The sequence below is a fragment of the Hevea brasiliensis genome, chromosome 13 (assembly GCF_030052815.1).
Source record: "Hevea brasiliensis isolate MT/VB/25A 57/8 chromosome 13, ASM3005281v1, whole genome shotgun sequence".
In the NCBI taxonomy this organism is placed as follows: domain Eukaryota; kingdom Viridiplantae; phylum Streptophyta; class Magnoliopsida; order Malpighiales; family Euphorbiaceae; genus Hevea; species Hevea brasiliensis.
The window spans coordinates 54862891-54890173 of NC_079505.1; the positions used below are offsets into that span (position 1 = coordinate 54862891).

At 36.8% G+C, this 27283-nt stretch overlaps 3 protein-coding genes and 2 pseudogenes across 3 annotated transcripts; all 5 read left to right on the plus strand.

Annotated features, from left to right (window-relative positions):
• Positions 1–1513: 1513 nt before the first annotated feature.
• On the plus strand, positions 1514–2378 carry LOC131172144 (polygalacturonase-like). Its single transcript, XM_058133096.1, has 3 exons — positions 1514–1645; positions 1733–2041; positions 2154–2378. The coding sequence occupies exons 1-3, from the start codon at positions 1514–1516 to the stop codon at positions 2376–2378; spliced, it is 666 nt and encodes a 221-aa protein (XP_057989079.1).
• Positions 2379–2418: 40 nt separating this feature from the next.
• On the plus strand, positions 2419–3064 carry LOC131172145 (polygalacturonase-like). The gene is made up of 2 exons (XM_058133097.1): positions 2419–2667; positions 2810–3064. The coding sequence occupies exons 1-2, from the start codon at positions 2419–2421 to the stop codon at positions 3062–3064; spliced, it is 504 nt and encodes a 167-aa protein (XP_057989080.1).
• Positions 3065–4682: 1618 nt separating this feature from the next.
• On the plus strand, positions 4683–6205 carry LOC131172146 (exopolygalacturonase-like). Its single transcript, XM_058133098.1, has 4 exons — positions 4683–4810; positions 4898–5210; positions 5323–5838; positions 5981–6205. Exons 1-4 carry the CDS (start codon positions 4683–4685, stop codon positions 6203–6205), a joined length of 1182 nt encoding a protein of 393 aa, XP_057989081.1.
• Positions 6206–7856: 1651 nt separating this feature from the next.
• Positions 7857–9408, plus strand: LOC131172147 (exopolygalacturonase-like; annotated as a pseudogene).
• A 1608-nt stretch (positions 9409–11016) lies between these two features.
• The window catches only part of LOC131169011 (exopolygalacturonase-like), a 32900-nt pseudogene continuing 16633 nt past the window's right edge, over positions 11017–27283 (plus strand).

The following is a 27283-nucleotide window of genomic DNA, read 5'->3' on the forward strand; positions in this document are numbered from 1 at the left end:
CTTTTTTTGCATGATTTGTTTCCTTACTTATTGATTTCCATTACCTCTTTTAATGATTAAAAGGAAAAGTAAAACGAAAATTTCTACAGTGAATGGTATAAGAGCCCAGTTTTTTGTATAGAAGCCCAGTTTCTTTTGGCTATCATATGGAAAAATGTTTCAAAGAATAATATAGCGCGTCCATGTACATACAATGATGTTTTATCATTATTGCTATAAACCCAGGCTTCGTGAAACGTAGTTCAGGACACTGTGCAGGATCTGTTGCATGGCCTAGCAGATCGGCTATGCAACAACCCGAAAATTTTATTCATTTATTGATTGACTTACTAAATTATTTTGATCGTGTTATATTTTTCTCTCGATTTAAAAGGCTATATGTTTTTAGTTTAATTATTGGCTTTAATATTTATCAGCTTCATTTAATTTGTTTCGAGGTTTAAATATTTCATAATGACGTTTTATAAATTCGTAAATTTAAGCATATATGTCTAAATGGTTGTGTGGACAAGTATTAATGAGCATCAAATTTTAGTAGGGGCACTTTTATGAATAAAATGTTTTCGGTCACATTGAATTCAGGAAAACTTTTGTTGTAAATTCCTTTTTTGTAAGGAATATATTTAATCCCGTTGAAATAAATTCATTTGCAAGTATTAATAAAGATAAGTTATCAAAACAAAAATAGGAAATCTAGCGAAAATAAAAGTTTTGCACAAGGATGGGAAAAGAGATGACAAAAGTTTAGATGGACTCCGGTGCGCACTTCAATTTATTATTTTTTTTTCAATTCTTCCTTTTCATTCTGCCACTCTCCCTGTGATTTTAGAATTTTTTTTTTCACTTTCATTTTCCTTGTTTATTGAGTTGTAAATATACTGCTGCAAGATACTTAAAAAATAAAATAAAATGCAAGGGTGAAACCAATAGGATAAAATGGGCATATAATTTTTGCTGGTTTTGCATAATCTCCCCAATTATTCATTCCGTTATATTATACCCTAAAATAGTGCAAGGCAAGAGAGAGATAAAAAAAAATGTAAGAGTAATAGCTGGGCCAGTCAAATATTACGAGACTACAGAAGAGGTAAGGTTTAAAAGAGTATGCGTACATATAGGAAAAGTAAATTAAAGGTGAAGGGATCCCTTTGGCTCGTTGCAACATCAAATATAACTACAGTTGGAAAGTATGAAAAATTTGTTAGAACTTATAAAGAATTTTACATCCAAAATAATAGGTTTGGAGAGAAGTGAATAAGTTGTGGGACAATTATCGGTTGTAAACTAGCGTAGGTAGGTTGGCTTTTGCCAATTAAAACTTTTAATTTAAAACAAGAAAGGAAAACAGAATAAATGACGCATGAAAATGCTACAGCCTGTAATAAACCTTGGCTAAATTAATCTAGCTACTCAACGTATAAAAGGGCCTTACAGTGGAAGAGTAATGCATTCACATTTCCGACACAATCTAAGCAAGAACTAGCAAGGGATAGGAAGCACATTAATAAAGAAGATGGGTTTAAAGATACATGTATACGTAAAATCTTTGGTGTTATTCTTTTTCGATGCGAGTGGAGCTCAGTCCAATACTTTTGATGTGCGAAAATATGGTGCCAGAGCGGACGCGAGGTCAGATACTAGTAAGGTATGCAAATAAATTCGACTTTTGATATCATGATGATATTTCCTAGATTGTTACTGTAAAAAGTTTCATTCCTCTTTTCCATTTCAGGCTCTATGGAGTGCATGGAAAGAGGCTTGCGCAGCAGTGGGTTCTAGCAAAATTATGATACCAAAAGGGACATATTTACTAGGCGTAGTGGATTTAAAAGGTCCATGCAAGGGTGCCATGCATCTTGAAGTTCAAGGAACCTTTATAGCGCCAACAAGCCCTAACGCGCACAATAAGGCTAGTTGGATTACCTTTGCCTACATCGATCGATTAACATTATCCGGTGGTGGGACATTCGATGGACGAGGAGAAATTGCTTGGAAGCAAAATAACTGTGGCCAAAAACCAAAATGCAAATCACTTCCAATTGTAAGCACAATTGAATGCTCTCTCGCATATCTTCACTTTTCTGCAACCCTATCAATGGTAATATTACTGATAATAATTTCTTCATGTACTTGTTCCAAAAAAAATATATCAGAGTTTAAGGTTCGATTTCGTCACCAATAGCATAGTTCGAGACGTAACTTCCTGGACAGCAAGAATTTCCATGTCAATGTTATGGGGAGCGAAAACGTTACCTTCCATCACTTTACAGTCATTGCACCGGGACATAGCATCAACACAGATGGAATTCACATTGGACGATCAAAGAGGATCAATATCATTGATTCAGACATTATCACCGGTGATGATTGCATCTTAATTGGAGATGGGAGCCAACAAATACGAATCACGAAAGTAAGATGCGGGCAGGGCCATGGCATTATTTAGGAAGTTTAGGGAAGTACGAGAAGGAAGACCCTGTGGTTGGAATTTTTGTAAGGAATTGCACAATCTATGACATCGATAATGGTGTGAGAATTAAGACTTGGCCTGCATTACATGGTGGCATTGCATCTGATATGCATTTCGAAGACATTATCATGAAAAATGTCAGCAATCCTATCCTCATTGTTCAAGTGTATTTCCCATGGAATCAATGCAATCCAAAGGTAACTTGAAAAAGAAAGGGGAAGAAATTCCTCTTAATATATATCACATGGTCATGTGATGCTGGATATTTCATCAGCACGCACACTCACACACAAACATTAAGAATTGATTAAAATCTTGCCTTTCTTTTCACCTTCCCAGATTCCATCCAATGTAAAGATCGATAGCGTTAGCTTCAAGAATATTCAGGGCTCTTCAACAACACCCATAGCCATTCGACTTAACTGTAGTAGCATCGTCCCGTGTGAGAAGGTTGAGCTTGCTAACATGAACCTCAAGTACATTGGAACCGATGGACCCATAGAATCCCTGTGTGCAATTGTTAAACCTAGACTTATAGGACAATCAATTCCACCTGGATGTGAATGCTCTCATTACGTCCTTGTTTCTTTGTAAAGTATGAGATGCCTCATTTGTTATAATGCAGAATGCCAGCTTTTCTATTTTCAGTTTATCATGGATAGCCAATCTGCTAATTTTTCGCTTTACTTTTTGCATGATTTGTTTCCTTACTTATTGATTTCCATTACCTCTTATAATGATTAAAAGGAAAAATAAAACGAAAATTTCTACAGTGAATGTATAAGAGCCCAGTTTTTTGTATAGAAGCCCAGTTTCTTTTGGCTACCATATGGACATCAGTTTCAAAGAATAAAATAGCGCGTCCATGTACATACAATGATGTTTTATCATTACTGCTATAAACCCAGGCTTCGTGAAACGTAGTTCAGGACACTGTGCAGGATCTGTTGCATGGCCTAGCAGATCGACTATGCAACAACCCGAAAATTTTATTCATTTATTGATTGACTAACTAAATTATTTTGATCGTGTTATATTTTTCTCTCGATTTAAAAGGCTATATGTTTTTAGTTTAATTATAGGCTTTAATATTTATCAGCTTCATTTAATTTGTTTCGAGGTTTAAATATTTCATAATGATGTTTTATAAATTCGTAAATTTAAGCATATATGTCTAAATGGTTGTGTGGACAAGTATTATTGAGCATCAAATTTTAGTAGGGGCACTTTTGTGAATAAAATGTTTTCGGTCACATTGAATTAAGGGAAACTATTGTTGTAAATTCCTTTTTTGTAAGGAATATATTTAATCCCGTTGAAATAAATTCATCTGCAAGCATTAATAAAGATAAGTTATCAAAACAAAAATAGGAAATATAGCGAAAATAAAAGTTTTGCACAAGGATGGGAAAAGAGCTGACAAAAGTTTAGATGGACTCGGGCGCGCACTTCAATTTATTATTTTTTTTTTCAATTCTTCCTTTTCATTCTGCCACTTTCCCTGTGATTTTAGAAATTTTTTTTTTCACTTTCATTTTCCTTGTTTATTGAGTTGTAAATATACTGCTGCAAGATACTTAAAATATAAAATAAAATAAAATAAAATGCAAGGGTGAAACCAATAGGATAAAATGGGCATATAATTTTTGCTGGTTTTGCATAATCTCCCCGATTATTCATTCCGTTATATTATACCCTAAAATAGTGCAAGGCAAGAGAGAGATAAAAAAAAAAAAATGTAAGAGTAATAGCTGGGCCAGTCGAATACTACGAGACTACTGAAGAGGTAAGGTTTAAAAGAGTATGCGTACATATAGGAAAAGTAAATTAAAGGTGAAGGGATCCCTTTCGCTCGTTGCAACATCAAATGTAACTATAGTTAGAAAGTATGAAAAATTTCTTAGAACTTACAAAGAATTTTATATCCAAAATAATAGGTTTGGAGAGAAGTGAATAAGTTGTGGGACAATTATCGATTGTAAACTAGCATAGGTAGGTAGGCTTTTGCCAATTAAAACTTTTAATTTAAAACAAGAAAGGAAAATAGAATAAATGATGCATGAAAATGCTACAGCCTGTAATAAACCTTGGCTAAATTAATCTAGCTACTCAACGTATTAAAGGGCCTTACAGTGGAAGAATAATGCGTTCACATTTCTGACACAATCTAAGCAAGAACTAGCAAGGGATAGGAAGCACATTAATAAAGAAGATGGGTTCAAAGATACATGTATACGTAATATCTTTGGTGTTATTCTTTTTCGATGCGAGTGGAGCTCAGTCCAATATTTTTGATGTGAGAAAATATGGTGCCAGAGCGGACGCGAGGTCAGATACTAGTAAGTTATGCAAATAAATTCGAATCTTGATATCATGATGATATTTCCTAGATTGTTACTGTAAAAAGCTTCATTCCTCTTTTCCATTTCAGGCTCTATCGAGTGCATGGAAAGAGGCGTGCACAGCAGTGGGTTCTAGCAAAATTATGATACCAAAAGGGACATATTTAGTAGGCGTAGTGGATTTAAAAGGACCATGCAAGGGTGCCATGCATTTTGAAGTTCAAGGAACCTTTATAGCGCCAACAAGCCCTAACGCGCACAATAAGGCTAGTTGGATTACCTTTGCCTACATCGATCGATTAACAATATCCGGCGGTGGGACATTCGATGGACGAGGAGAAATTGCTTGGAAGCAAAATAACTGTGGCCAAAACCCAAAATGCAAGTCACTTCCAATTGTAAGCACAATTGAATGCTCTCTCGCATATCTTCACTTTTCTGCAACCCTATCTATGGTAATATTACTGATAATATTTTCTTTATGTACTTGTTCCAAAAAAAATATATCAGAGTTTAAGGTTCGATTTCGTCACCAATAGCATAGTTCGAGACGTAACTTCCCTGGACAGCAAGAATTTCCATGTCAATGTTATGGGGAGCGAAAACGTTACCTTCCAGCACTTTACAGTCATTGCACCGGGACATAGCATCAACACAGATGGAATTCACATTGGACGATCAAAGAGGATCAATATCATTGATTCAGACATTATCACCGGTGATGATTGCATCTCAATTGGAGATGGGAGCCAACAAATACGAATCACGAAAGTAAGATGCGGGCAGGGCCATGGCATTAGTGTAGGAAGTTTAGGGAAGTACGAGAAGGAAGACCCTGTGGTTGGAGTTTTTGTAAGGAATTGCACAGTCTACGACACCGATAATGGTGTGAGAATTAAGACTTGGCCTGCATTACATGGTGGCATTGCATCTGATATGCATTTCGAAGACATTATCATGAAAAATGTCAGCAATCCTATCCTCATTGATCAAGTGTATTGCCCATGGAATCAATGCAATCCAAAGGTACCTTGAAAAAGAAAGGGGAAGAAATTCCTCTTAATATATATCACACGGTCACGTGATGCTGGATATTTCATCAGCACACACACTCACACACAAACATTAAGAACTGATTAAAATCTTGTCTTTCTTTTCACCTTCCCAGATTCCATCCAAGGTGAAGATCAACAACGTTAGCTTCAAGAATATTCAGGGCTCTTCAACAACTCCCATAGCCATTCGACTTAACTGTAGTAGCAGCGTCCCATGCGAGAAGGTTGAGCTTGCTAACATTAACCTCGAGTACATTGGAGCCGACGGACCTATAAAATCCCTATGCGCAAATGTTAAACCTAGACTTATAGGACAATCAATTCCACCTGGAAGTTAATGCACTCATTGCGTCCTTGTTTCTTTGTAAATTATGAGATGCCTCATTTGTTATAATGCAGAATTCCAGCTTTTCTATTTACAGTTTATCACGGATAGCCAATCTGCTAATTTTTCGCCTTTACTTTTTTTGCATGATTTGTTTCCTTACTTATTGATTTCCATTACCTCTTATAATGATTAAAAGGAAAAATAAAACGAAAATTTCTACAGTGAATGGTATAAGAGCCCAGTTTTTTGTATAGAAGCCCAGTTTCTTTTGGCTATCATATGGAAAAATGTTTCAAAGAATAATATAGCGCGTCCATGTACATACAATGATGTTTTGTCATTATTGCTATAAACCCAGGCTTCGTGAAACGTAGTTCAGGACACTGTGCAGGATCTGTTGCATGGCCTAGCAGATCGGCTATGCAACAACCCGAAAATTTTATTCATTTATTGATTGACTTACTAAATTATTTTGATCGTGTTATATTTTTCTCTCGATTTAAAAGGCTATATGTTTTTAGTTTAATTATAGGCTTTAATATTTATCAGCTTCATTTAATTTGTTTCGAGGTTTAAATATTTCATAATGACGTTTTATAAATTCGTAAATTTAAGCATATATGTCTAAATGGTTGTGTGGACAAGTATTAATGAGCATCAAATTTTAGTAGGGGCACTTTTATGAATAAAATGTTTTCGGTCACATTGAATTAAGGGAAACTTTTGTTGTAAATTCCTTTTTTGTAAGGAATATATTTAATCCCGTTGAAATAAATTCATCTGCAAGTATTAATAAAGATAAGTTATCAAAACAAAAATAGGAAATATAGCGAAAATAAAAGTTTTGCACAAGGATGGGAAAAGAGATGACAAAAGTTTAGATGGACTCGGGCGCGCACTTCAATTTATTATTTTTTTTTTCAATTCTTCCTTTTCATTCTGCCACTCTCCCTGCGATTTTAGAATTTTTTTTTTCTTCACTTTCATTTTCCTTGTTTATTGGGTTGCAAATATACTGCTGCAAGATACTTAAAATATAAAATAAAATAAAATAAAATGCAAGGGTGAAACCAATAGGATAAAATGGGCATATAATTTTTGCTGGTTTTGCATAATCTCCCCGATTATTCATTCCGTTATATTATACCCTAAAATAGTGCAAGGTAAGAGAGAGATAAAAAAAAAATGTAAGAGTAATAGCTGGGCTAGTCGAATATTACGAGACTACTGAAGAGGTAAGGTTTAAAAGAGTATGTGTACATATAGGAAAAGTAAATTAAAGGTGAAGGGATCCCTTTGGGTCGTTGCAACATCAAATATAACTACAGTTTGAAAGTATGAAAAATTTGTTAGAACTTATAAAGAATTTTATATCCAAAATAATAGGTTTGGAGAGAAGTGAATAAGTTGTGGGGCAATTATCGATTGTAAACTAGCATAGGTAGGTAGGCTTTTGCCAATTAAAACTTTTAATTTAAAACAAGAAAGGAAAACAGAATAAATGACGCATGAAAATGCTACAGCCTGTAATAAACCTTGGCTAAATTAATCTAGCTACTCAACGTATAAAAGGGCCTTACAGTGGAAGAGTAATGCATTCACATTTCCGACACAATCTAAGCAAGAACTAGCAAGGGATAGGAAGCACATTAATAAAGAAGATGGGTTTAAAGATACATGTATACGTAATATCTTTGGTGTTATTCTTTTTTGATGCGAGTGGAGCTCAGTCCAATACTTTTAATGTGCGAAAATATGGTGCCAGAGCGGACGCGAGGTCAGATACTAGTAAGGTATGCAAATAAATTCGACTTTTGATATCATGATGATATTTCCTAGATTGTTACTGTAAAAAGTTTCATTCCTCTTTTCCATTTCAGGCTCTATGGAGTGCGTGGAAAGAGGCTTGCGCAGCAGTGGGTTCTAGCAAAATTATGATACCAAAAGGGACATATTTACTAGGCGTAGTGGATTTAAAAGGTCCATGCAAGGGTGCCATGCATCTTGAAGTTCAAGGAACCTTTATAGCGCCAATAAGCCCTAACGCGCACAAAAAGGCTAGTTGGATTACCTTTGCCTACATCGATCGATTAACATTATCCGGTGGTGGGACATTCGATGGACGAGGAGAAATTGCTTGGAAGCAAAATAACTGTGGCCAAAAACCAAAATGCAAATCACTTCCAATTGTAAGCACAATTGAATGCTCTCTCGCATATCTTCACTTTTCTGCAACCCTATCTATGGTAATATTACTGATAATAATTTCTTCATGTACTTGTTCCAAAAAATATATATCAGAGTTTAAGGTTCGATTTCGTCACCAATAGCATAGTTCGAGACGTAACTTCCTTGGACAGCAAGAATTTCCATGTCAATGTTATGGGGAGCGAAAACGTTACCTTCCATCACTTTACAGTCATTGCACCGGGACATAGCATTAACACAGATGGAATTCACATTGGACGATCAAAGAGGATCAATATCATTGATTCAGACATTATCACCGGTGATGATTGCATCTTAATTGGAGATGGGAGCCAACAAATATGAATCACGAAAGTAAGATGCGGGCAGGGCCATGGCATTATTTAGGAAGTTTAGGGAAGTACGAGAAGGAAGACCCTGTGGTTGGAATTTTTGTAAGGAATTGCACAATCTATGACACCGATAATGGTGTGAGAATTAAGACTTGGCCTGCATTACATGGTGGCATTGCATCTGATATGCATTTCAAAGACATTATCATGAAAAATGTCAGCAATCCTATCCTCATTGTTCAAGTGTATTTCCCATGGAATCAATGCAATCCAAAGGTAACTTGAAAAAGAAAGGGGAAGAAATTCCTCTTAAAATATATCACATGGTCATGTGATGCTGGATATTTCATCAGCACGCACACTCACACACAAACATTAAGAATTGATTAAAATCTTGCCTTTCTTTTCACCTTCCCAGATTCCATCCAATGTAAAGATCGATAGCGTTAGCTTCAAGAATATTCAGGGCTCTTCAACAACACCCATAGCCATTCGACTTAACTGTAGTAGCATCGTCCCGTGTGAGAAGGTTGAGCTTGCTAACATGAACCTCAAGTACATTGGAACCGACGGACCCATAGAATCCCTGTGTGCAATTGTTAAACCTAGACTTATAGGACAATCAATTCCACCTGGATGTGAATGCACTCATTACGTCCTTGTTTCTTTGTAAAGTATGAGATGCCTCATTTGTTATAATGCAGAATGCCAGCTTTTCTATTTTCAGTTTATCATGGATAGCCAATCTGCTAATTTTTCGCCTTTACTTTTTTTGCATGATTTGTTTCCTTACTTATTGATTTCCATTACCTCTTATAATGATTAAAAGGAAAAATAAAATGAAAATTTCTACAGTGAATGTATAAGAGCCCAGTTTTTTGTATAGAAGCCCAGTTTCTTTTGGCTACCATATGGACATCAGTTTCAAAGAATAAAATAGCGCGTCCATGTACATACAATGATGTTTTATCATTACTGCTATAAACCCAGGCTTCGTGAAACGTAGTTCAGGACACTGTGCAGGTTCTGTTGCATGGCCTAGCAGATCGACTATGCAACAACCCGAAAATTTTATTCATTTATTGATTGACTAACTAAATTATTTTGATCGTGTTATATTTTTCTCTCGATTTAAAAGGCTATATGTTTTTAGTTTAATTATTGGCTTTAATATTTATCAGCTTCATTTAATTTGTTTCGAGGTTTAAATATTTCATAATGACGTTTTATAAATTCGTAAATTTAAGCATATATGTCTAAATGGTTGTGTGGACAAGTATTATTGAGCATCAAATTTTAGTAGGGGCACTTTTGTGAATAAAATGTTTTTGGTCACATTGAATTAAGGGAAACTATTGTTGTAAATTCCTTTTTTGTAAGGAATATATTTAATCCCGTTGAAATAAATTCATTTGCAAGCATTAATAAAGATAAGTTATCAAAACAAAAATAGGAAATATAGCGAAAATAAAAGTTTTGCACAAGGATGGGAAAAGAGCTGACAAAAGATTAGATGGACTCGGGCGCGCACTTCAATTTATTATTATTTTTTTAATTCTTCCTTTTCATTCTGCCACTTTCCCTGTGATTTTAGATTTTTTTTTTTCACTTTCATTTTCCTTGTTTATTGAGGTGTAAATATACTGCTGCAAGATGCTTAAAATATAAAATAAAATGCAAGGGTGAAACCAATAGGATAAAATGGGCATATAATTTTTGCTGGTTTTGCATAATCTCCCCGATTATTCATTCCGTTATATTATACCCTAAAATAGTGCAAGGCACGAGAGAGATAAAAAAAAAAAATGTAAGAGTAATAGCTGGGCCAGTCGAATATTACGAGACTACTGAAGAGGTAAGGTTTAAAAGAGTATGCGTACATATAGGAAAAGTAAATTAAAGGTGAAGGGATCCCTTTGGCTCGTTGCAACATCAAATATAACTACAGTTAGAAAGTATGAAAAATTTGTTAGAACTTATAAAGAATTTTATATCCAAAATAATAGGTTTGGAGAGAAGTGAATAAGTTGTGGGACAATTATCGGTTGTAAACTAGCATAGGTAGGTAGGCTTTTGCCAATTAAAAATTTTAATTTAAAACAAGAAAGGAAAACAGAATAAATGATGCATGAAATTGCTACAGCCTGTAACAAACCTTGGCTAAATTAATCTAGCTACTCAACGTATAAAAGGGCCTTACAGTGGAAGAGTAATGCATTCACATTTCTGACACAATCTAAGCAAGAACTAGCAAGGGATAGGAAGCACATTAATAAAGAAGATGGGTTCAAAGATACATGTATACGTAATATCTTTGGTGTTATTCTTTTTCGATGGGAGTGGAGCTCAGTCCAATACTTTTGATGTGCGAAAATATGGTGCCAGAGCGGACGCGAGGTCAGATACTAGTAAGGTATGCAAATAAATTCGACTCTTGATATCATGATGATATTTCCTAGATTGTTACTGTAAAAAGTTTCATTCCCCTTTTCCATTTCAGGCTCTATTGAGTGCATGGAAAGAGGCGTGCGCAGCAGTGGGTTCTAGCAAAATTATGATACCAAAAGGGACATATTTACTAGGCGTGGTGGATTTAAAAGGTCCATGCAAGGGTGCCATGCATCTTGAAGTTCAAGGAACCTTTATAGCGCCAACAAGCCCTAACGCGCACAATAAGGCTAGTTGGATTACCTTTGCCTACATCGATCGATTAACAATATCCGGCGGTGGGACATTCGATGGGCGAGGAGAAATTGCTTGGAAGCAAAATAACTGTGGCCAAAACCCAAAATGCAAGTCACTTCCAATTGTAAGCACAATTGAATGCTCTCTCGCATATCTTCACTTTTCTGCAACCCTATCTATGGTAATATTACTGATAATATTTTCTTTATGTACTTGTTCCAAAAAAAATATATCAGAGTTTAAGGTTCGATTTCGTCACCAATAGCATAGTTCGAGACGTAACTTCCCTGGACAGCAAGAATTTCCATGTCAATGTTATGGGGAGCGAAAACGTTACCTTCCAGCACTTTACAGTCATTTCACCGGGACATAGCTGAAGGAACGGAAGCGTGAAAAACACAAGTTTATACCATTGAATTCAAAAATTTTCACCTAGGGTCACATGCATCATGCAAGATTTATTTTTATCTATTTGATTTCAATGATAAACAACATATTAAAACTCTTTTAATATGTTTTTGGATCTGTATTTGCCATTTAAGATTTTAAAATTAATCAGATTAATTTTAGAACCCTAGATTAAATCAAGAATGATTACACTAACCTCTTGATGCACTGCAGCGTGTCTGCGCCTTTGAGATTCGTTTTCAGGACACCGGATGTTGTCCCTCTAGCTTGTCCACACCAAGAACACCTATGGCAGCCCTTGAATAGCTTCTAAAGCTTTTTCTATTAATTAGAAATTCAAGTTCTGCCTTTTAAGAGATTAGAGATGTAAACAGGACACTAGAAACAATTTCTAGTGTTCTTAATTCAAGAGATTGATGGCTAATCTCTTTGAATTGATAAGAGATGAAGAAGAAGAGATAAAAACCCTCAAAGTGGCATGACAAAGGAGTGTGGCTGCTGGTTGTGTTTTATTTTCTCATAACAACACTTAAATAGCTAGGTTAACACATTAAACCCTTGCCACATGTCACCCTTTGATTAGCTCTAGGTTTAAGTGACCCAATCACATTGTGCCAAGTGTCAAACCTATATTTAATCTTGATTTTAATCATCTTACATGATTAAAAAAATATTTGGCAAGCTTATGTGTTATGCCATGTGTCACCATCTCATGGTGCCACGTGTCACACTGTAAAATGACCAAAATGCCCTTGTGTCTTTATTTTGAGTTCTTAACCCAAAATAATTATTTTCTTCTTCTAATTAATTTATATCAAATATAAATTAATTAATTAATCTCTATTAATTAATTTCTCATTAATTAAATTCATATTTAAACACTTTAAATATAAATTTAACTTATATTATACATCCAATAATCTAGATTTGGTTTCAAGTCATGCTAGGGACTTTGCAATCTAATTGCAAACCAAACATATTTAATTAATCAATTAAACTCTTTAATTAATTAATTAAATCATATTTAAATAGGTGATAACTTGTGTATGTGTGTGACTTACTAGGCTCATCACTAATTGGCAATGAGACATGATATCAACTCTTAATATCATCAGAACTCTTTCTTACCATAAATGATTTCTCTAAATCATTTTATGAACCTCATAGACCATGGTTAACACCTAGCATAGCATGCCATGGCCACCCAATTAGGAATAAGGTTTACCTTAAATGAATCTATAATCATATGTTACCATGCACTAGAATCTCTCTGTTACAAAATCCCAACTCAAGCTGGAGTCATGGCTTATGTCAAACTCCATTTGCTATGAATATTATGTTCTCTTTTAATTCCAGTTCTTGATTAAAAGATTTTCTCATCGAAACTCTTTTACGAATAAATCTATCTGTCTGGCAGAACTTGAAACATCAAGAACAATTAAATGAACATAGGATTTTATCTCTATTTACTTAGAGGAACAGATTCCATCTTGATCAACACCTATCTCCATATATAACTAGTAGGTGCCAACACATGCCCATATACCCATACACAGTACAAGTATGAAAGCAGTATCAAACTCAAACTACCTATATAGAGGATAACTGTGCTATCTCAGGTCTAAAGATTATATGCACCGATATGATTTATGACAAAACATTGACAAGAGTAAACTCCATGTGCTTGTCATAAGTGTCACTGGTTCGGCCTACTTATCATTTATAAGTGCCTATCATGTTTGTCACATGGCATGAGACTCACCATTCCATCTTATTTATATCTCATATAAATAACTTGGGAACAAACATGAATACAATCTTTCTGGATAAGTCATGTCCTTATTATGAAGTATCCTCGATTGTGAACCTATTTATGACACTTTGTGCTAGAAATATTGTCACTCATATTCTTAACAACTTAAGAATAATATTTCTAACAAAATATCAATGGATCTTTTCTATTACACATAAATATATTATATAAATAGAAAAGTGGAAATGCCATTTATTAATAAAATATGTACAAGATACATACTAAATGATATGCTCTAGGGCATACTACTAACAATCTCCCACTAGCACTAAAGCCATTCATTACAATACCTTAGACCCATCTTCTCAAGATGTCAGTCTAACTGAGCTTGTGACATAGGCTTAGTGAATGGATCAGCTGGATTTTCAGCTTATGCTATTTTCTGCATGGCTAAATCGCCTTGCCCAACTATATCTCTGATAATGTGATAGTGCCTTTCTATGTGTTTGGATTTTGGGTGAGACCTTAGTTCCTTAGCTCAGTATCGCTCCATTGTTGTCGCGATGTAGTGGGCTAACGACTCAATGGAAGGAACTACTATAAGTTACATCACGAACTTCTTTATCCAAACAACTTCCTTTGCGATCTCGATGCAAAGAATATACTCGACCTCTGTAGTGGAATCTGATCGCTCTGTTGGAACTCTTCCAACCGATCGCACCTCCATTACAAATGAACACATATCCAGAGGTAGACTTTCTATCATCGATATCCGATTGGAAATCGAATCGGTATAACCATCCAATTGCAAGTCTCCACCTCCATAAATCAAGAATAAATCCTTAGTTCTTCTCAAGTACTTAAGGATATTCTTGTGACTATCGATGTTCCAAACCTAGATTGGATTGATACCGCTAGTCAAACTAATAGCATATGCGATATCAGGCCTAGTACACAACATTGCATACATTAAACTTCCAATAGTGAAGCATATGGAATCTGGCCATCTTATCTCTTTCTTGGTGTCTTTGGAGACATCTCTTTAGAAAGATGGATACCATGTCTCACTGTAACAATCCTCTCTTGGAATCAAGCATGTTAAACCTCTTTAACACCTTTTCCAAGTATAGACTTTGGGATAAACCAATTATTCTTTTAGCTCTATCTCTATAGATGCGAATCCCAAGAATATAGGTTGCCTCCCTAAGTTTTCATGGAGAATGTATTTGACAACCATACCTTTATAGTCGTCAACATACCCGTGTCATTACCCATCAACGATGTCATCCACATATAAGACAAGGAAAGTGATAGCCTTTGTCACTAACCTTCTTATATACACATGGCTCATCCTCATTTTTGATAAAACCAAAGGATTTAATGGCTTCATCAAAGCGGATGTTCCAACTCCTCGAAGCTTGTTTCAACCCATAAATGAATCGCTTTAGCTTGCATACCTTGGAACCATCTTGGGATTCTAATCCCTAGGTTGTTCCATGAAAATGTTTTCTTCAATGTATCCATTGAGAAAAGCATTTTGACATCCATCGCCAAATCTCATAATCATAGTATGCACTATTGCTAATAAAATCCTAATTGATTTAAGCATGGCAACAAAGAGAAAGTCTCCTCATAGTCGATTCCTTGCCTTTGGCGAAACCCTTTCGCTACTAGCCTTGCCTTATAGGTCTCTACCTTTCCATCGAACCAATTTTCTTCTTGAAAACCCATTTGTTCCCTATAGGTATAATACCTTGGTGGGTCAACAAGATCCCAAACTTGATTCTTAAACATGGAATCAATCTCGGATTTCATAGCATCAATCCATTTTGAAGAGTCTATATCTGATATAGCTTCTTCATAGGTAAGTGGATCATCTCCATGATCTACTTCTTCATGAGTAGACAACTCATGTTCTTCTTCATGAAGAAAACCATATCTCAGTGGGTGAGATACCCTAGTTGTTCTATGAGGTACAGCTGTAGTTGTTTCATCATCGGGTATAGGTTGACTAGATGAATCTATATCGATCTGATATGTTGGTTGGTCTGAATTCTGCATTTCTATCTCTATTTGCCTTCCTTTGCCTCCTTCTTGAACAAACTATTTGTTCAAGAAATGTGGCATCTCTACTTATCACAACCTTTTGTGAAGTAAGCAAATAAAAATAATATCCAAAACTATCTTTTGGATATCCAACAAATCGACCCTTTTCTGATCTGGTCTCCAATTTATCAGTGTTCAGCTTTTTGATATAAGCTGGACAACCCCAAATCTTAACATGCTTAAGACTTGGTTTTCTTCCATGCCATATCTCATATGGTGTGGAAGAAACTGATTTTGATGGAATCCTATTCAGAATATAGAAAGCTGATTCTAATGCAAATCCCCAAAAGGAGATTGGCATATCAGTATAGCTCATCATACTAAGTAACATATCTAATAAGTACGATTTCTCCTTCAGATACACCATTCATTGTGGTGTTCTGGAGGAGTCGGTGAAAACAATGCCATGCTCTCTCAAGTATTCATCAAATTCAAGACTCAAATATTCACCTCCACGATCGATCGAAGAGCTTTAATACTCTTTCCTGTTTGATTTTCTACTTCAGATTTAAATTCTTTGAACTTTTCAAAAGATTCATGTTTATATTTCATCAAATACAAATACCCAAACCTTGATTTATCATCAGTAAAGGTAATAAAATAATGAAAACCCCCTCTAGCCATTTCTTTAAATGGACCACATACATCACTATGTATTAGCTCCAAAATATTTTCAGCTCTTAGCCCTTGTCCAACAAAGGGTGATCTAGTCATTTTGCACTGAAGGCAAGATTCACAAGTTGGAGTAGGCTCAGAGCCCAATGAGGATACAATCCCCATTTTCTCCAGTTTTGCAATCCTATCTTCTGTAACATGACATAACCTTAAGTGCCAAATATATTTTGAACTTGAGTTGGTTTTCACCATGGCATTGCATTCATTTAGATTGCTATACTCTGGCCAGTGGAAACACTTTCTTACTGGTAATGGAAACACTTTCTTATTGGCAATGGAAACACTTCCCTATTGGCAGTGGAGACACTTTCCTTTGCCTTCATCAGCTTTAGTCTTCCTTTTCTGTTTAGCTATTTTCTTAGAAGGGCCAGGAATCTGAGGTTTCTTTTTCTTATTGCCCTTCTTCTTGTTGGACTTTCCAGCAGAAGAAGATGCAACCAAAGCTACCTCTTTTCCTTTATTGCCTGGCATATTCTTTTGGGCAATAACCAGCATGTTGAGTAAACCAGTTAAGGTGCATTCCTGTTGAGTCATATGGAAATTTGTCACAAAATTTCCCAAAAGACCTAGGAAGGGACTGAAGGATCAAATCCGTCTGTAGTTGGAAATCCATGTTGAAGTCAAGATATTCCAACTGCTCAATCAGCCGAATCATCTTGTGGACATGATCCCTAACATTCTATCCCTCAGACATCCTCATGCGGAACAGCTGCCTAGATATCTCATACCTAGCATTCCTGCTGTGCTCACCATACAACTCTTGTAGGTAAAGGAGGATCTCACTCGCACTCTGCATGTTCTCATGTTGCTTCTGTAACTCATTACTCATGGAAGCAAGCATGTAACACTTAGCTCTCATATCATGCTCCTTCCACTTGTCCAAAGTTTCATGTTCCTCTTGTGTGGCCTCTGGAGGTAAGGGACCAGGAACATTTGAATCTAGAATATATCCTATATGTTCAAGGTTCCGGACAAGTTTCAAATTTCTTAGCCAAACTGACAGATTAGGTCCTGTCAACCTATTGTGATCAAGTATGCTTGCAAGGATATTGGATGGTGGTGGTTGTTTTGTGCTCATTTTTATCAGAAAATTAACTGCAGAAAATAACCAGATTAATTAGTAAATGTATCATGTAATTAACCAAAATGATTATGGTCTTTTAATCAAATTGGTCCTCCCACTAACTTAGCGAATCCTACACTTCCAAAGTAGAAAACGGAAATCCTAGTTGGATGGATTTCTAGTGGGTGATTGAATTCTTATAATTCTATTGATCATCCTCGGTACATCCATTATTGGAATAACAATAAACTATAATAGAGAAACTCCTTGCACATCACATCTCATGTGAGCTTCAATCCTTTACCTAGCCCCTAATGCTCAAAATCTCGGTACATCCATTATTGACTTATCTTGCATTAGTTAAGTTGATCCCATTGAGCGATAATTATGCAAATAATTTTAATGTCCTCAGTACATCCAATATTAGCCACTAAACTATTTACATATTTACAACATCTCATGCTTAACAATTATTCTTAAGAAAATCTCTTAAATAAAGTGCATCTTATGCAACTATTTTAAATTTCTTAAAATAATTGCCCCAATGGAGGGCCTATGTTATAATTACTTTAATTATAGCATTTCCAACTTAATCATTTGTTTGGAAGATTTTATGGTCATTCTATTTACTATTAAGGTCTCACTTTGCACATTATCCATTTAGCATGCATATATCATATAATTGCATACAATCCCATACATCTCAAGCATACAAGGAAAAGCGATAAATATGGTATGATCATGGACTTTCTAAGGGATTCAATTGAGCCACCAAGAATTGAATCAGGGCATTCCTAGGTGCATTTCATTCATTCATTTTACAAGAGTTGCTGAAGGAGTACATAATCAACACTTGATCTTGAATTCCTCCCACTGGTCCCACCAATGCTCTTGACCTCCTTGAACTTCTTGCAATCCAATATTACATAGTAATCCTTGGCATACCAAGCGAATTTACAAGAACTTAAATAAATGAAATTACAACCCAAAAATTATTACAAACTTAATAATACATGCCCAAAATAAATTAAAATAAATTAATTAATTTACAATCCCAAAGAAACATAAAAGAAATAAATCCAATCACATTGGTCTTTTATAGTCCATGATCATCCATCATGCATATCACTATTTAACAATTAAATAAAACATACATACTTAAATTAAATTGAATATCTCATATTCAACTTAAAAATTCAGATTTGAATATGATTCAAATAAATTTAAAAATTCAGATTTGAATCTCATTCAAACAAATTTAAAAATTCAGATTTGAATCACATTCAAACAACTTTAAAAATTCAGATTTGAATCACATTCAAACATTTTTTAAAAAATCAGATTTGAATAACATTCAAATATTTTTTAAAAAATCAGATCTGAATTTTATTCAATCAATTTTAAAAAATCAATTTAAATATGATTCAAACCACTTTAAAAATTCAGATTTGAATCACATTCAAACAACTTTTAAAATTCAGATTTGAATCACATTCAAACAATTTTTAAAATTCTGATTTGAATCATAATTTAATTGTGTGATAAAAATTCTAATTAAAAAATTTAATCAAACATAAAATGGATCTTAAATCATACAACAATTGGACATTCACCATCCATTTACCTTTGCACACCATTGTGATGCATCAACCATGCACACCATGCTGTTCATCATTTGTGCCGCCACTTTGACTTTGCAACCAGCAATAAACTCTTGATCTCATGATCAAACACACAATTAAATCATATAAACATCAATCTAAATGGCAAATATAGTGGCTCTGATACCAATTGAAGGCAGGCGTGAAAAACACAAGTTTATACCATTGAATTCAAAAATTTTCAACTAGGGTCACATGCATCATGCAAGATTTATTTTTATCTATTTGATTTCAATGATAAACAACATATTAAAACTCTTTTAATATGTTTTTGGATCTGTATTTTCCATTTAAGATTTTAAAATTAATCAGATTAATTTTAGAACCCTAGATTAAATCAAGAACGATTACACTAACCTCTTGATGCACTGCAGCGTGTCTGCGCCTTTGAGATTCATCTTTATGACACCAGATGTTGTCCCTCTAGCTTGTCCACACCAAGAACACCTGTGGCAGCCCTTGAATAGCTTCTAAAGCTTTTTCTATTAATTAGAAATTCAAGTTCTGCCTTTTAAGAGATTAGAGATGTAAACAGGACACTAGAAACAATTCCTAGTGTTCTTAATTCAAGAGATTGATGCCTAATCTCTTTGAATTGATAAGAGATGAAGAAGAAGAGATAAAAACCCTCAAAGTGCCGTGAAAAAGGAGTGTGGCTGCTGGTTGTGTTTTATTTTCTCATAACAACACTTAAATAGCTAGGTTAACACATTAAACCCTTGCCACATGTCACCCTTTGATTAGCTCTAGGTTTAAGTGACCCAATCACATTGTGCCAAGTGTCAAACCTATATTTAATCTTGATTTTAATCATCTTACATGATTAAAAAAAATATTTGGCAAGCTTATGTGTTATGCCATGTGTCACCATCTCATGGTGCCACGTGTCACACTGTAAAATGACCAAAATGCCCTTGTGTCTTTATTTTGAGTTCTTAACCCAACATAATTATTTTCTTCTTCTAATTAATTTATATCAAATATAAATTAATTAATTAATCTCTATTAATTAATTTCTCATTAATTAAATTCATATTTAAACACTTTAAATATAAATTTAACTTATATTATACATCCAATAATCTAGATTTGGTTTCAAGTCATGCTAGGGACTTTGCAATCTAATTGCAAACCAAACCTATTTAATTAATCAATTAAACTCTTTAATTAATTAATTAAATCATATTTAAATAGGTGATAACTTGTGTATGTGTGTAACTTACTAGGCTCATCACTAATTGGCAATGAGACATGATATCAACTCTTAATATCATCAGAACTCTTTCTTACCATAAATGATTTCTCTAAATCATTTTATGAACCTCATAGACCATGGTTAACACCTAGCATAGCATGCCATGGCCACCCAATTAGGAATAAGGTTTACCTTAAATGAACCTATAATCATATGTTACCATGCACTAGAATCTCTCTGTTACAAAATCGCAACTCAAGCTGGAGTCATGGTTTATGTCAAACTCCATTTGCTATGAATATTATGTTCTCTTTTAATTCCAGTTCTTGATTAAAAAGATTTTCTCATCAGAAACTCTCTTCTGAATAAATCTATCTGTCCTGGCCAGGAACTTGAAACATCAAGAACAATTAAATGAACATAGGATTTTATCTCTATTTACTTAGAGGAACATATTCCATCTTGATCAACACCTACCTCCATATATAACTAGTAGGAGCCAACACATGCCCATATACCCATACACAGTACAAGTATGAAAGCAGTATCAAACTCAAACTACCTATATACAAGATAACTGTGCTATCTCAGGTCTAAAGATTATATGCACTGTCGACACCATATTTTGGCCGATCCCTAGAATCAATAAAAATTCTTCTTTGAACAGCTAATCTCGTTTCCGATCCCTCTTTAGGCGGTCACATTCCCGATCTCTCCTCACAAAAATTGAATTAATACTGAGTCCTCATATTCATTAAGCCTCGCCGATCTCTCAAATCATTTACCGACCTCTCAAACCCGTTGTCGAATTTCCGGACCTGTCAAGTATATTTCTGATCTCTGTTGATAAATAAAATGAACTGGCACTAGATCTTTTCCTAACAGTTTTATTGCCGACCTCCTTTTCGGAAGATTAAGAGCTAAAGTTTGGGTTCGGTTTAACGAGGGTCCCGATCTTAAGTGTTCAAGTTAAATTTTCAATTTTAACCAAGTCCCGTTCAGCATTTCTCCCCCACCGATCTCATGCTTATTGTGCTTTCCGATCTTTTATACTTAGATTAATAATGGAATTTAGTTCATGTTTCGCTATGCTCATACAATTAAATACTTAGGCAAATTCGAAGATTTTCCAATCACATCCATTCATTGAACAAAAGAGATATTCCATTTCATTTCATAATTTGTACAAGTTATTCGGCTGGGGGATCACCCCCAGCCTGATTTACATTCTGCTCACTCTCTCTCTCTCCCTCGCCCTCCTCCTCACTATCTTCACCATCGCCCCCGGGAGCCAGGTCGTCCATCCAGGAGAAGTCCTCCTCAGGGTAGCGCTTTTGGAGTTCGGCCAAGAGGTCCTTGTGAGCATTCACATAGGCTCCGGCTATCCCTGTCACCATCTCTTCATCTTTCGCCTTAAGCTCCTCGTCTTTCTCCTTAAGCTCTTCGACGAGTTGGGCGACCTGAGCGGCTTCATTGGCACAAGTGCGGACCTCTCTGAGCCCGTTCTCTTTCGGCCAGTCACGAGACCTTTCGGCGGTGGTCTTCATGGTACTTCGCCCGTCCCTCGACTTGAGATATATAATCCCGGCGGATGAGAGTTGGGATCGGAGGAAGTCAATTCTGATTTTCTTCCCAACCTCCTTACCTGCACGCTGAATCTTTTCCGAATCATGGTGCGGTTCACGGACACTCCACATTCAAGCTCATGGTTCGAGTCAAGATATCATCGAGACCATGCAGGATAGCTGTCCCGATCCTCTTGAAAGAAGATGGTAGATCCGGGACTTTGGCAAAATCGGGTTCTCCCTAACGATCGGTTATTCTTCAAGCGCCGGTCGATGTCGAGCGCCACAAGAAGAGGTCCTCCCGGAAGATTGAGAAGGCTCCTTCCGTGCTTGGAATAAGCGAGATAGGCGGGGCTGCTCTTCCGATCTAGGAGGAGATCCGACACCTCAATGGTCGGCGGACCGAAGGTTGAGGCGGGTCTCTTTGCATCTCCCAGTGTTCGTGATCGGGTGTTTGAAGACGTTCAACGCTTCATCTCCTTTACTTTTCGGAAGATCTCTTTGTCCTTCTTCCGCTTCCTAGAACCCTCACCACCCGCCATACCTGCACAGAAAAGAGGTTAGTGAGATCGCTAAGGTCCTGAGGACTGAGATATAGAAAATACCAATGCCGAGGTCAGAGAGCGGAAGTTTGCGATCTCGGCGGTGATCGATTGCATGGTCCAATGGTGTAGTTCGCGATCCACCGCATTTGGACAGAATATTTTAGAGTGGTGGCACGACTTTTCACTCCATCACTATCAAGCTTTCCTCTTGACTCGGGTAAAGTGCTTGAGCAGGGGCCCTTGGTACCACCACCACGAGGAAAGTCCTCAAAGCGGCTCGGATCTTTACTCCTCGGAATGAAGAACCGGTTCTTCCAATTCTTAAGGGATGAGGCAGATCGGAAAAGAGTCCGCAACGAGGCTTCGCTGAAAGAACCAGTGTTCGTCTTCCTTTGGCGAGTTAGTACGTAGCTCGGCGAACACCTTAGCCGTAGGTCTGATTCCCTTAGCTCGGCATAGACCTCGGAAAGCAACCAAGATCCGCCACGAGTTGGGGTGGATTTGAACAATGGATATTCGGTGAAATTTTAGGACCTCCTTATAGAAATCGGCTAGAGGGAACCTCGATCGGCCTTTAAGCGTTTCTTCGTACACCATGACCATGTCATCCTCTTCAAAAGAGTGATCGACACGAAGATCGCCATGGCACTTGATCAGCTCATATGAATCAGGACAAATATTGTATTCTTGAACAAACGATTGCAGATCGGATTCCCGAAGAACCGATGGAAGCTCGTCTATAGGAAGGGTCTCTCTCCTTGAAGGTGGTGCAAGCCTTGATGGTATGACCCGACACCGAGCAGAGACCCTAGCGGGTTTAGGTTGCACGCTGGGCCCGACTGCCTCTTCTTCATCAGACGATGACCATGAGAACTGAATGGAAGGAGGGCTCGCCGCTCTCTGACCTTCGGCACCGCTCATTTTCAAGAAAAAACAAAGAACTTAAACTAAAAAGAGGATTAAAGCCCTTACCGGAGTCTGATCGGCGTCGGAGACACTGAAGAAAAGGAGAGAACTTCGAAGTTGCGAACAAGAGGCTGAGAAAGGAATGAGAGAACAACTGGCTAACCCTCCCACCCCTATTTATACTAGTCCGAGCATTTAATGCTCGCGAAGTTCTAGGCAGCGCATCGATTGGAGGGACTCGACAGCTGTTCTCAAATAATCGAACGTTCTGAGATCGGTTAATTAGAGATCGGCATAATGGGTTAAACATTTTGAATAAAGGATCAGTTAAGGGTCATTCAGGTAAAGAATCAGATCGGACAAATATATCAGAAATCAGAAAATAATCAATAAGATAATAATTGGAGAAACAAGACTTTTATTTCCAAAAAGATCGGATTACATCATTTGGGCGATCTCTAGGGATCGGATTACAATAAAGGACTAACTACATCATTTGGGTGATCTCTAGAGATCTGATTACATTGACAGACTACATCATTTGGGCAATCTCTAAGGATCGGAATACATTGGAGATCTGACTATATCAAAAGGCCGATCTAAGGATCGGTTTACAACTGATCCCAAGGATACTCCCAGGAGATCTAAGGATCAGTTTATAACTTATCCCAAGGATACTCCCAGGTGTTCTAAGGATCAGTTTATAACTGATCCCAAGGATATTGCCGACCGGATGCTTCATCATTTCGAACACCCAATGTGGATCGAATCGCATTCGGAACACTCAATGTGATGAGAAGCCGAATGAACTTCTGATTGGCGACTCGAGATCGGTACAACCGAGGTCCGCAATACAGATTGATCAAATCCAGTTCTCTCACCATCGTCAATTAGGGTCATCCAATCACCGGGATCGTAAATTTTCAGTCGGTGAGAAAGGAAGTCCATCGGAAAAAGATCAAAAACCACAATCATGGCTTTGAGCAATCACGAGCAGCTAGAACAGGGAAAGCAAGGAGAAAGAGAGAAAATCGAATGAAGGAAATGCCACTATCGATGTGGGGTATATATAGGGAAAATGAGCATTTAATGTCGAAGGAAAACGGCGGACGCCGAGAATCGAGATGTAATTAATGCTTAGGCCGAATCGGCATCGATCAAGGGATAAAAGAGATCGGAGATAGGAGATCGCATGAGAGATCGGAATAGGAGCTAGGGAGGGATCGGAAGACAAAAAGAATAAGACAAATTCCAATAACCGCCGTCGAATGAGCCGAGGTAGTTAAAGCGTGGCGACGAGATCTCCACCGCACGCCTAAGAATCGCCCGCAATCTTTGACAGTGCCGGGTATGTCATGTGATCTGTACATCACAATCTCCACCGTTTATCTCACTTGTTAGTATGAATCCTGAACCCTTGGATCTATAGAGTAGACGACAATACCAGCTTTTTCACTCTTAGCCTCGGATCGTTCGGACAAGAGGATTCAAGACCGTCAGTTAAAAGAGGAAAAGGACAAATATTCCGAGAAGCGATCTCGGCTATTCGCTTTGATTCTCTTTAATTCCGAACATCCGATCATGTACTTCAAAATCTTGACCCTCCATCTTCCTCAAAATAAATCGACCCTTCATGGGGAGCACCCGATTCCTATAAATACCGCATGAAAACTGCTTCAAGGACGGACAAAAAAGATAGACAAGAGGTCGCTATTATCGTGGAGGAACTCAAACTTCATTCATTTGTTACTCATTGCTTTGTAGTAATCAAAAAGACTTTTGAAACTAGTTTTTGAGTGTTTTCTTGGAAAGGATTGTGAATCTGGAACTCTACATTTCCAGTTTGTTCATTATCTGGTCATACTCGCCCTCTTTGCTTTCTTTTCTTCTGTTCAAGCTCAACTTCCTTCCACCTGGTTCTTACCCGGTTACCTTTTAGCTAAAGCATCTCTCGGTTTCACGAAAGACATCAACTCTCAGGCTGGTTAATCCGCCATCTTCATCACTATTTACCACCTCATAGTTATTTCAATACATTTGGCTCCTTACAGACATCAACCCTCAGGCTGATCAATCCGCCATCTTTATCACTATTTACCACCTCAGTTATTTCAATATATTTGGCTCCTCACAGGTAAGAGTTCACACTACTGTTTACGTTTGTTTCCTGCACTTCCTTTGTTCTTCATACATCTGCAACTTTCTTCAAGGTTATTTTGTACAAGAGAACCCAAGAGAAAATATTGTTATAAGAGTTCATGTTACTGTTTTATTAAGTGTCTACGTTTATTTCCCGCATTTTCCTTTTTCTTCTTACATCTAGACCATTTCTGCACAAGCAATCCCAAAGAAAGTCACTCTCAAATCATCTTTTTAGTGATCAGTTCATTTTATTGATCTCTGTAATTTCTGAAAACAAGTTTTCTAACTCTTTGTAGTATGTAAATGGTTGGGTAAACGTAGGTAGCTGCAACTTAGAGGTCTCCTTTAAAAAAGAGGACCTGAATAACACGTCAGGAAGATAGCCGAACTATTAGGTTGACGTAAACAGTAATTCGACAAAGATGTCATGAAGTGGAATAAGACCAAAGTAAACGAAACAGAGTAGATCGGTTATTAATAGATATTGGTAAAATGACTACATGAAAAGGTCAATGAATCAAGTCTAGTGTTCCCCGTTCAGCCACAGGATATCCATAAACCTTATCCCCGGCATTTTTGAAGGTCAGAATTCTTAGTTTTAGGTTCTTAAGACCCGTAGCTGTGGTTAAATTTTTAAAGGTCGGAAAAGTCTTTGTCCGAGTCTCATCAAAATAGAAGGGGTCGGAAGAGTCCTTATCTTATCCTTGCCTAAAAGTTTTAAGTCAACTCTTAAAGGAGATCGGAGGAGGGTTCTTATCCGGTCTCCCTTCAAAATTTTGATAAACATTAAGTAGGGATCGGAAGAGAGTTCTTATCCGGTCTCAACTCAAAACATTAACGAATAACTCTAAAGGAGATCGGAGGAGGGTTCTTATCCGGTCTCCTCTCAAAATTTTAATAAATAACTTAAAAGAGATCGGAGGAGGATTCTTATCCGGTCTCCCTTCAAAATTTTAATAAACATCTAAAAGAGATCGGAGGAGAGTTCTTATCCGGTCTCATCCTCAAAACTTCAAATAAATAACCTAAAAGAGACCGGAGGAGAGTTCTTATCCGGTCTCCCCTCAAAACTTTAATAAATAACTTAAAAGAGGTCGGAGGAGAGTTCTTATCCGATTCTCACACTCGTTCACTAAGGTTGTCTCATTTACTTGTGTATCTGGGTAATCCTAATTAGTGAAAAACCAAATATTCCTCTTACCAAAAGGATTAACATTCCCGTTCAAGCCCTTCTAACTAATTTATAAAGGACGCAAAATTAAACCTACTTACCCTTATTAAGGGACGAGGTGGGGTGCCTAACACCTTCCCCACCCGTTTACGGACCCCGAACCTAGAATCTCTGTCTTGAAGTGGTTTCATTCTTTATTTATCTTCTCAAATGGTTTTCTTTAGTTCCCCTCAAAACTAAGGTGGCGACTCCTCACTCTTTCCCACTTCGGTGAGTGATCGTCCGGGCGACCGCAAAATCCCATTGCGACAGCTTGGCGACTCCGCTGGGGAAGTATCCCAACCCCAGTCTAGAGGTCCAAAAGTAGGCTTAATTTTTGTCCGATCAAATTATATTTAGAGGGGCTCACTCGGCGATGTTTCATATGCTAATTATTATTGCTACTAACTATTTTGTTTTGCCTGTTATATCTCCTACAGTGCTCTTCATTTCAAAGAAAAAGAAAAAAGAAAAATGGAAAAATAAAATCCCCCTGAATTGGGAAGAGGTAAAGTGTCCCTTCACACTGAACACTTACACAATGTCCTCACCCACTATGGTCCTAACAGGGCTTTCTTACCCTTTTAGGAAAGTAGGAGGGGTCATGTGATGCAGTGGGTTTTACCCGTTAGTA

What these genes read in the sequence shown, in the direction of transcription:
- LOC131172146 (XM_058133098.1), top strand. Translation starts at nt 4,683, where the DNA reads ATGGGTTCAAAGATACATGTATACGTAATATCTTTGGTGTTATTCTTT. An exon ending in GACGCGAGGTCAGATACTAG is followed by an intron (nt 4,811 to 4,897) that starts TAAGTTATGCAA and finishes CTCTTTTCCATT; the next exon opens with TCAGGCTCTATCGAGTGCAT. An exon ending in AATGCAAGTCACTTCCAATT is followed by an intron (nt 5,211 to 5,322) that starts GTAAGCACAATT and finishes AAAATATATCAG; the next exon opens with AGTTTAAGGTTCGATTTCGT.
- LOC131172144 (XM_058133096.1), top strand. Translation starts at nt 1,514, where the DNA reads ATGGGTTTAAAGATACATGTATACGTAAAATCTTTGGTGTTATTCTTT. An exon ending in CGAGGTCAGATACTAGTAAG is followed by an intron (nt 1,646 to 1,732) that starts GTATGCAAATAA and finishes TTTCCATTTCAG; the next exon opens with GCTCTATGGAGTGCATGGAA. An exon ending in AATGCAAATCACTTCCAATT is followed by an intron (nt 2,042 to 2,153) that starts GTAAGCACAATT and finishes AAAATATATCAG; the next exon opens with AGTTTAAGGTTCGATTTCGT.
- LOC131172145 (XM_058133097.1), top strand. Translation starts at nt 2,419, where the DNA reads ATGCGGGCAGGGCCATGGCATTATTTAGGAAGTTTAGGGAAGTACGAG. An exon ending in GGAATCAATGCAATCCAAAG is followed by an intron (nt 2,668 to 2,809) that starts GTAACTTGAAAA and finishes TCACCTTCCCAG; the next exon opens with ATTCCATCCAATGTAAAGAT.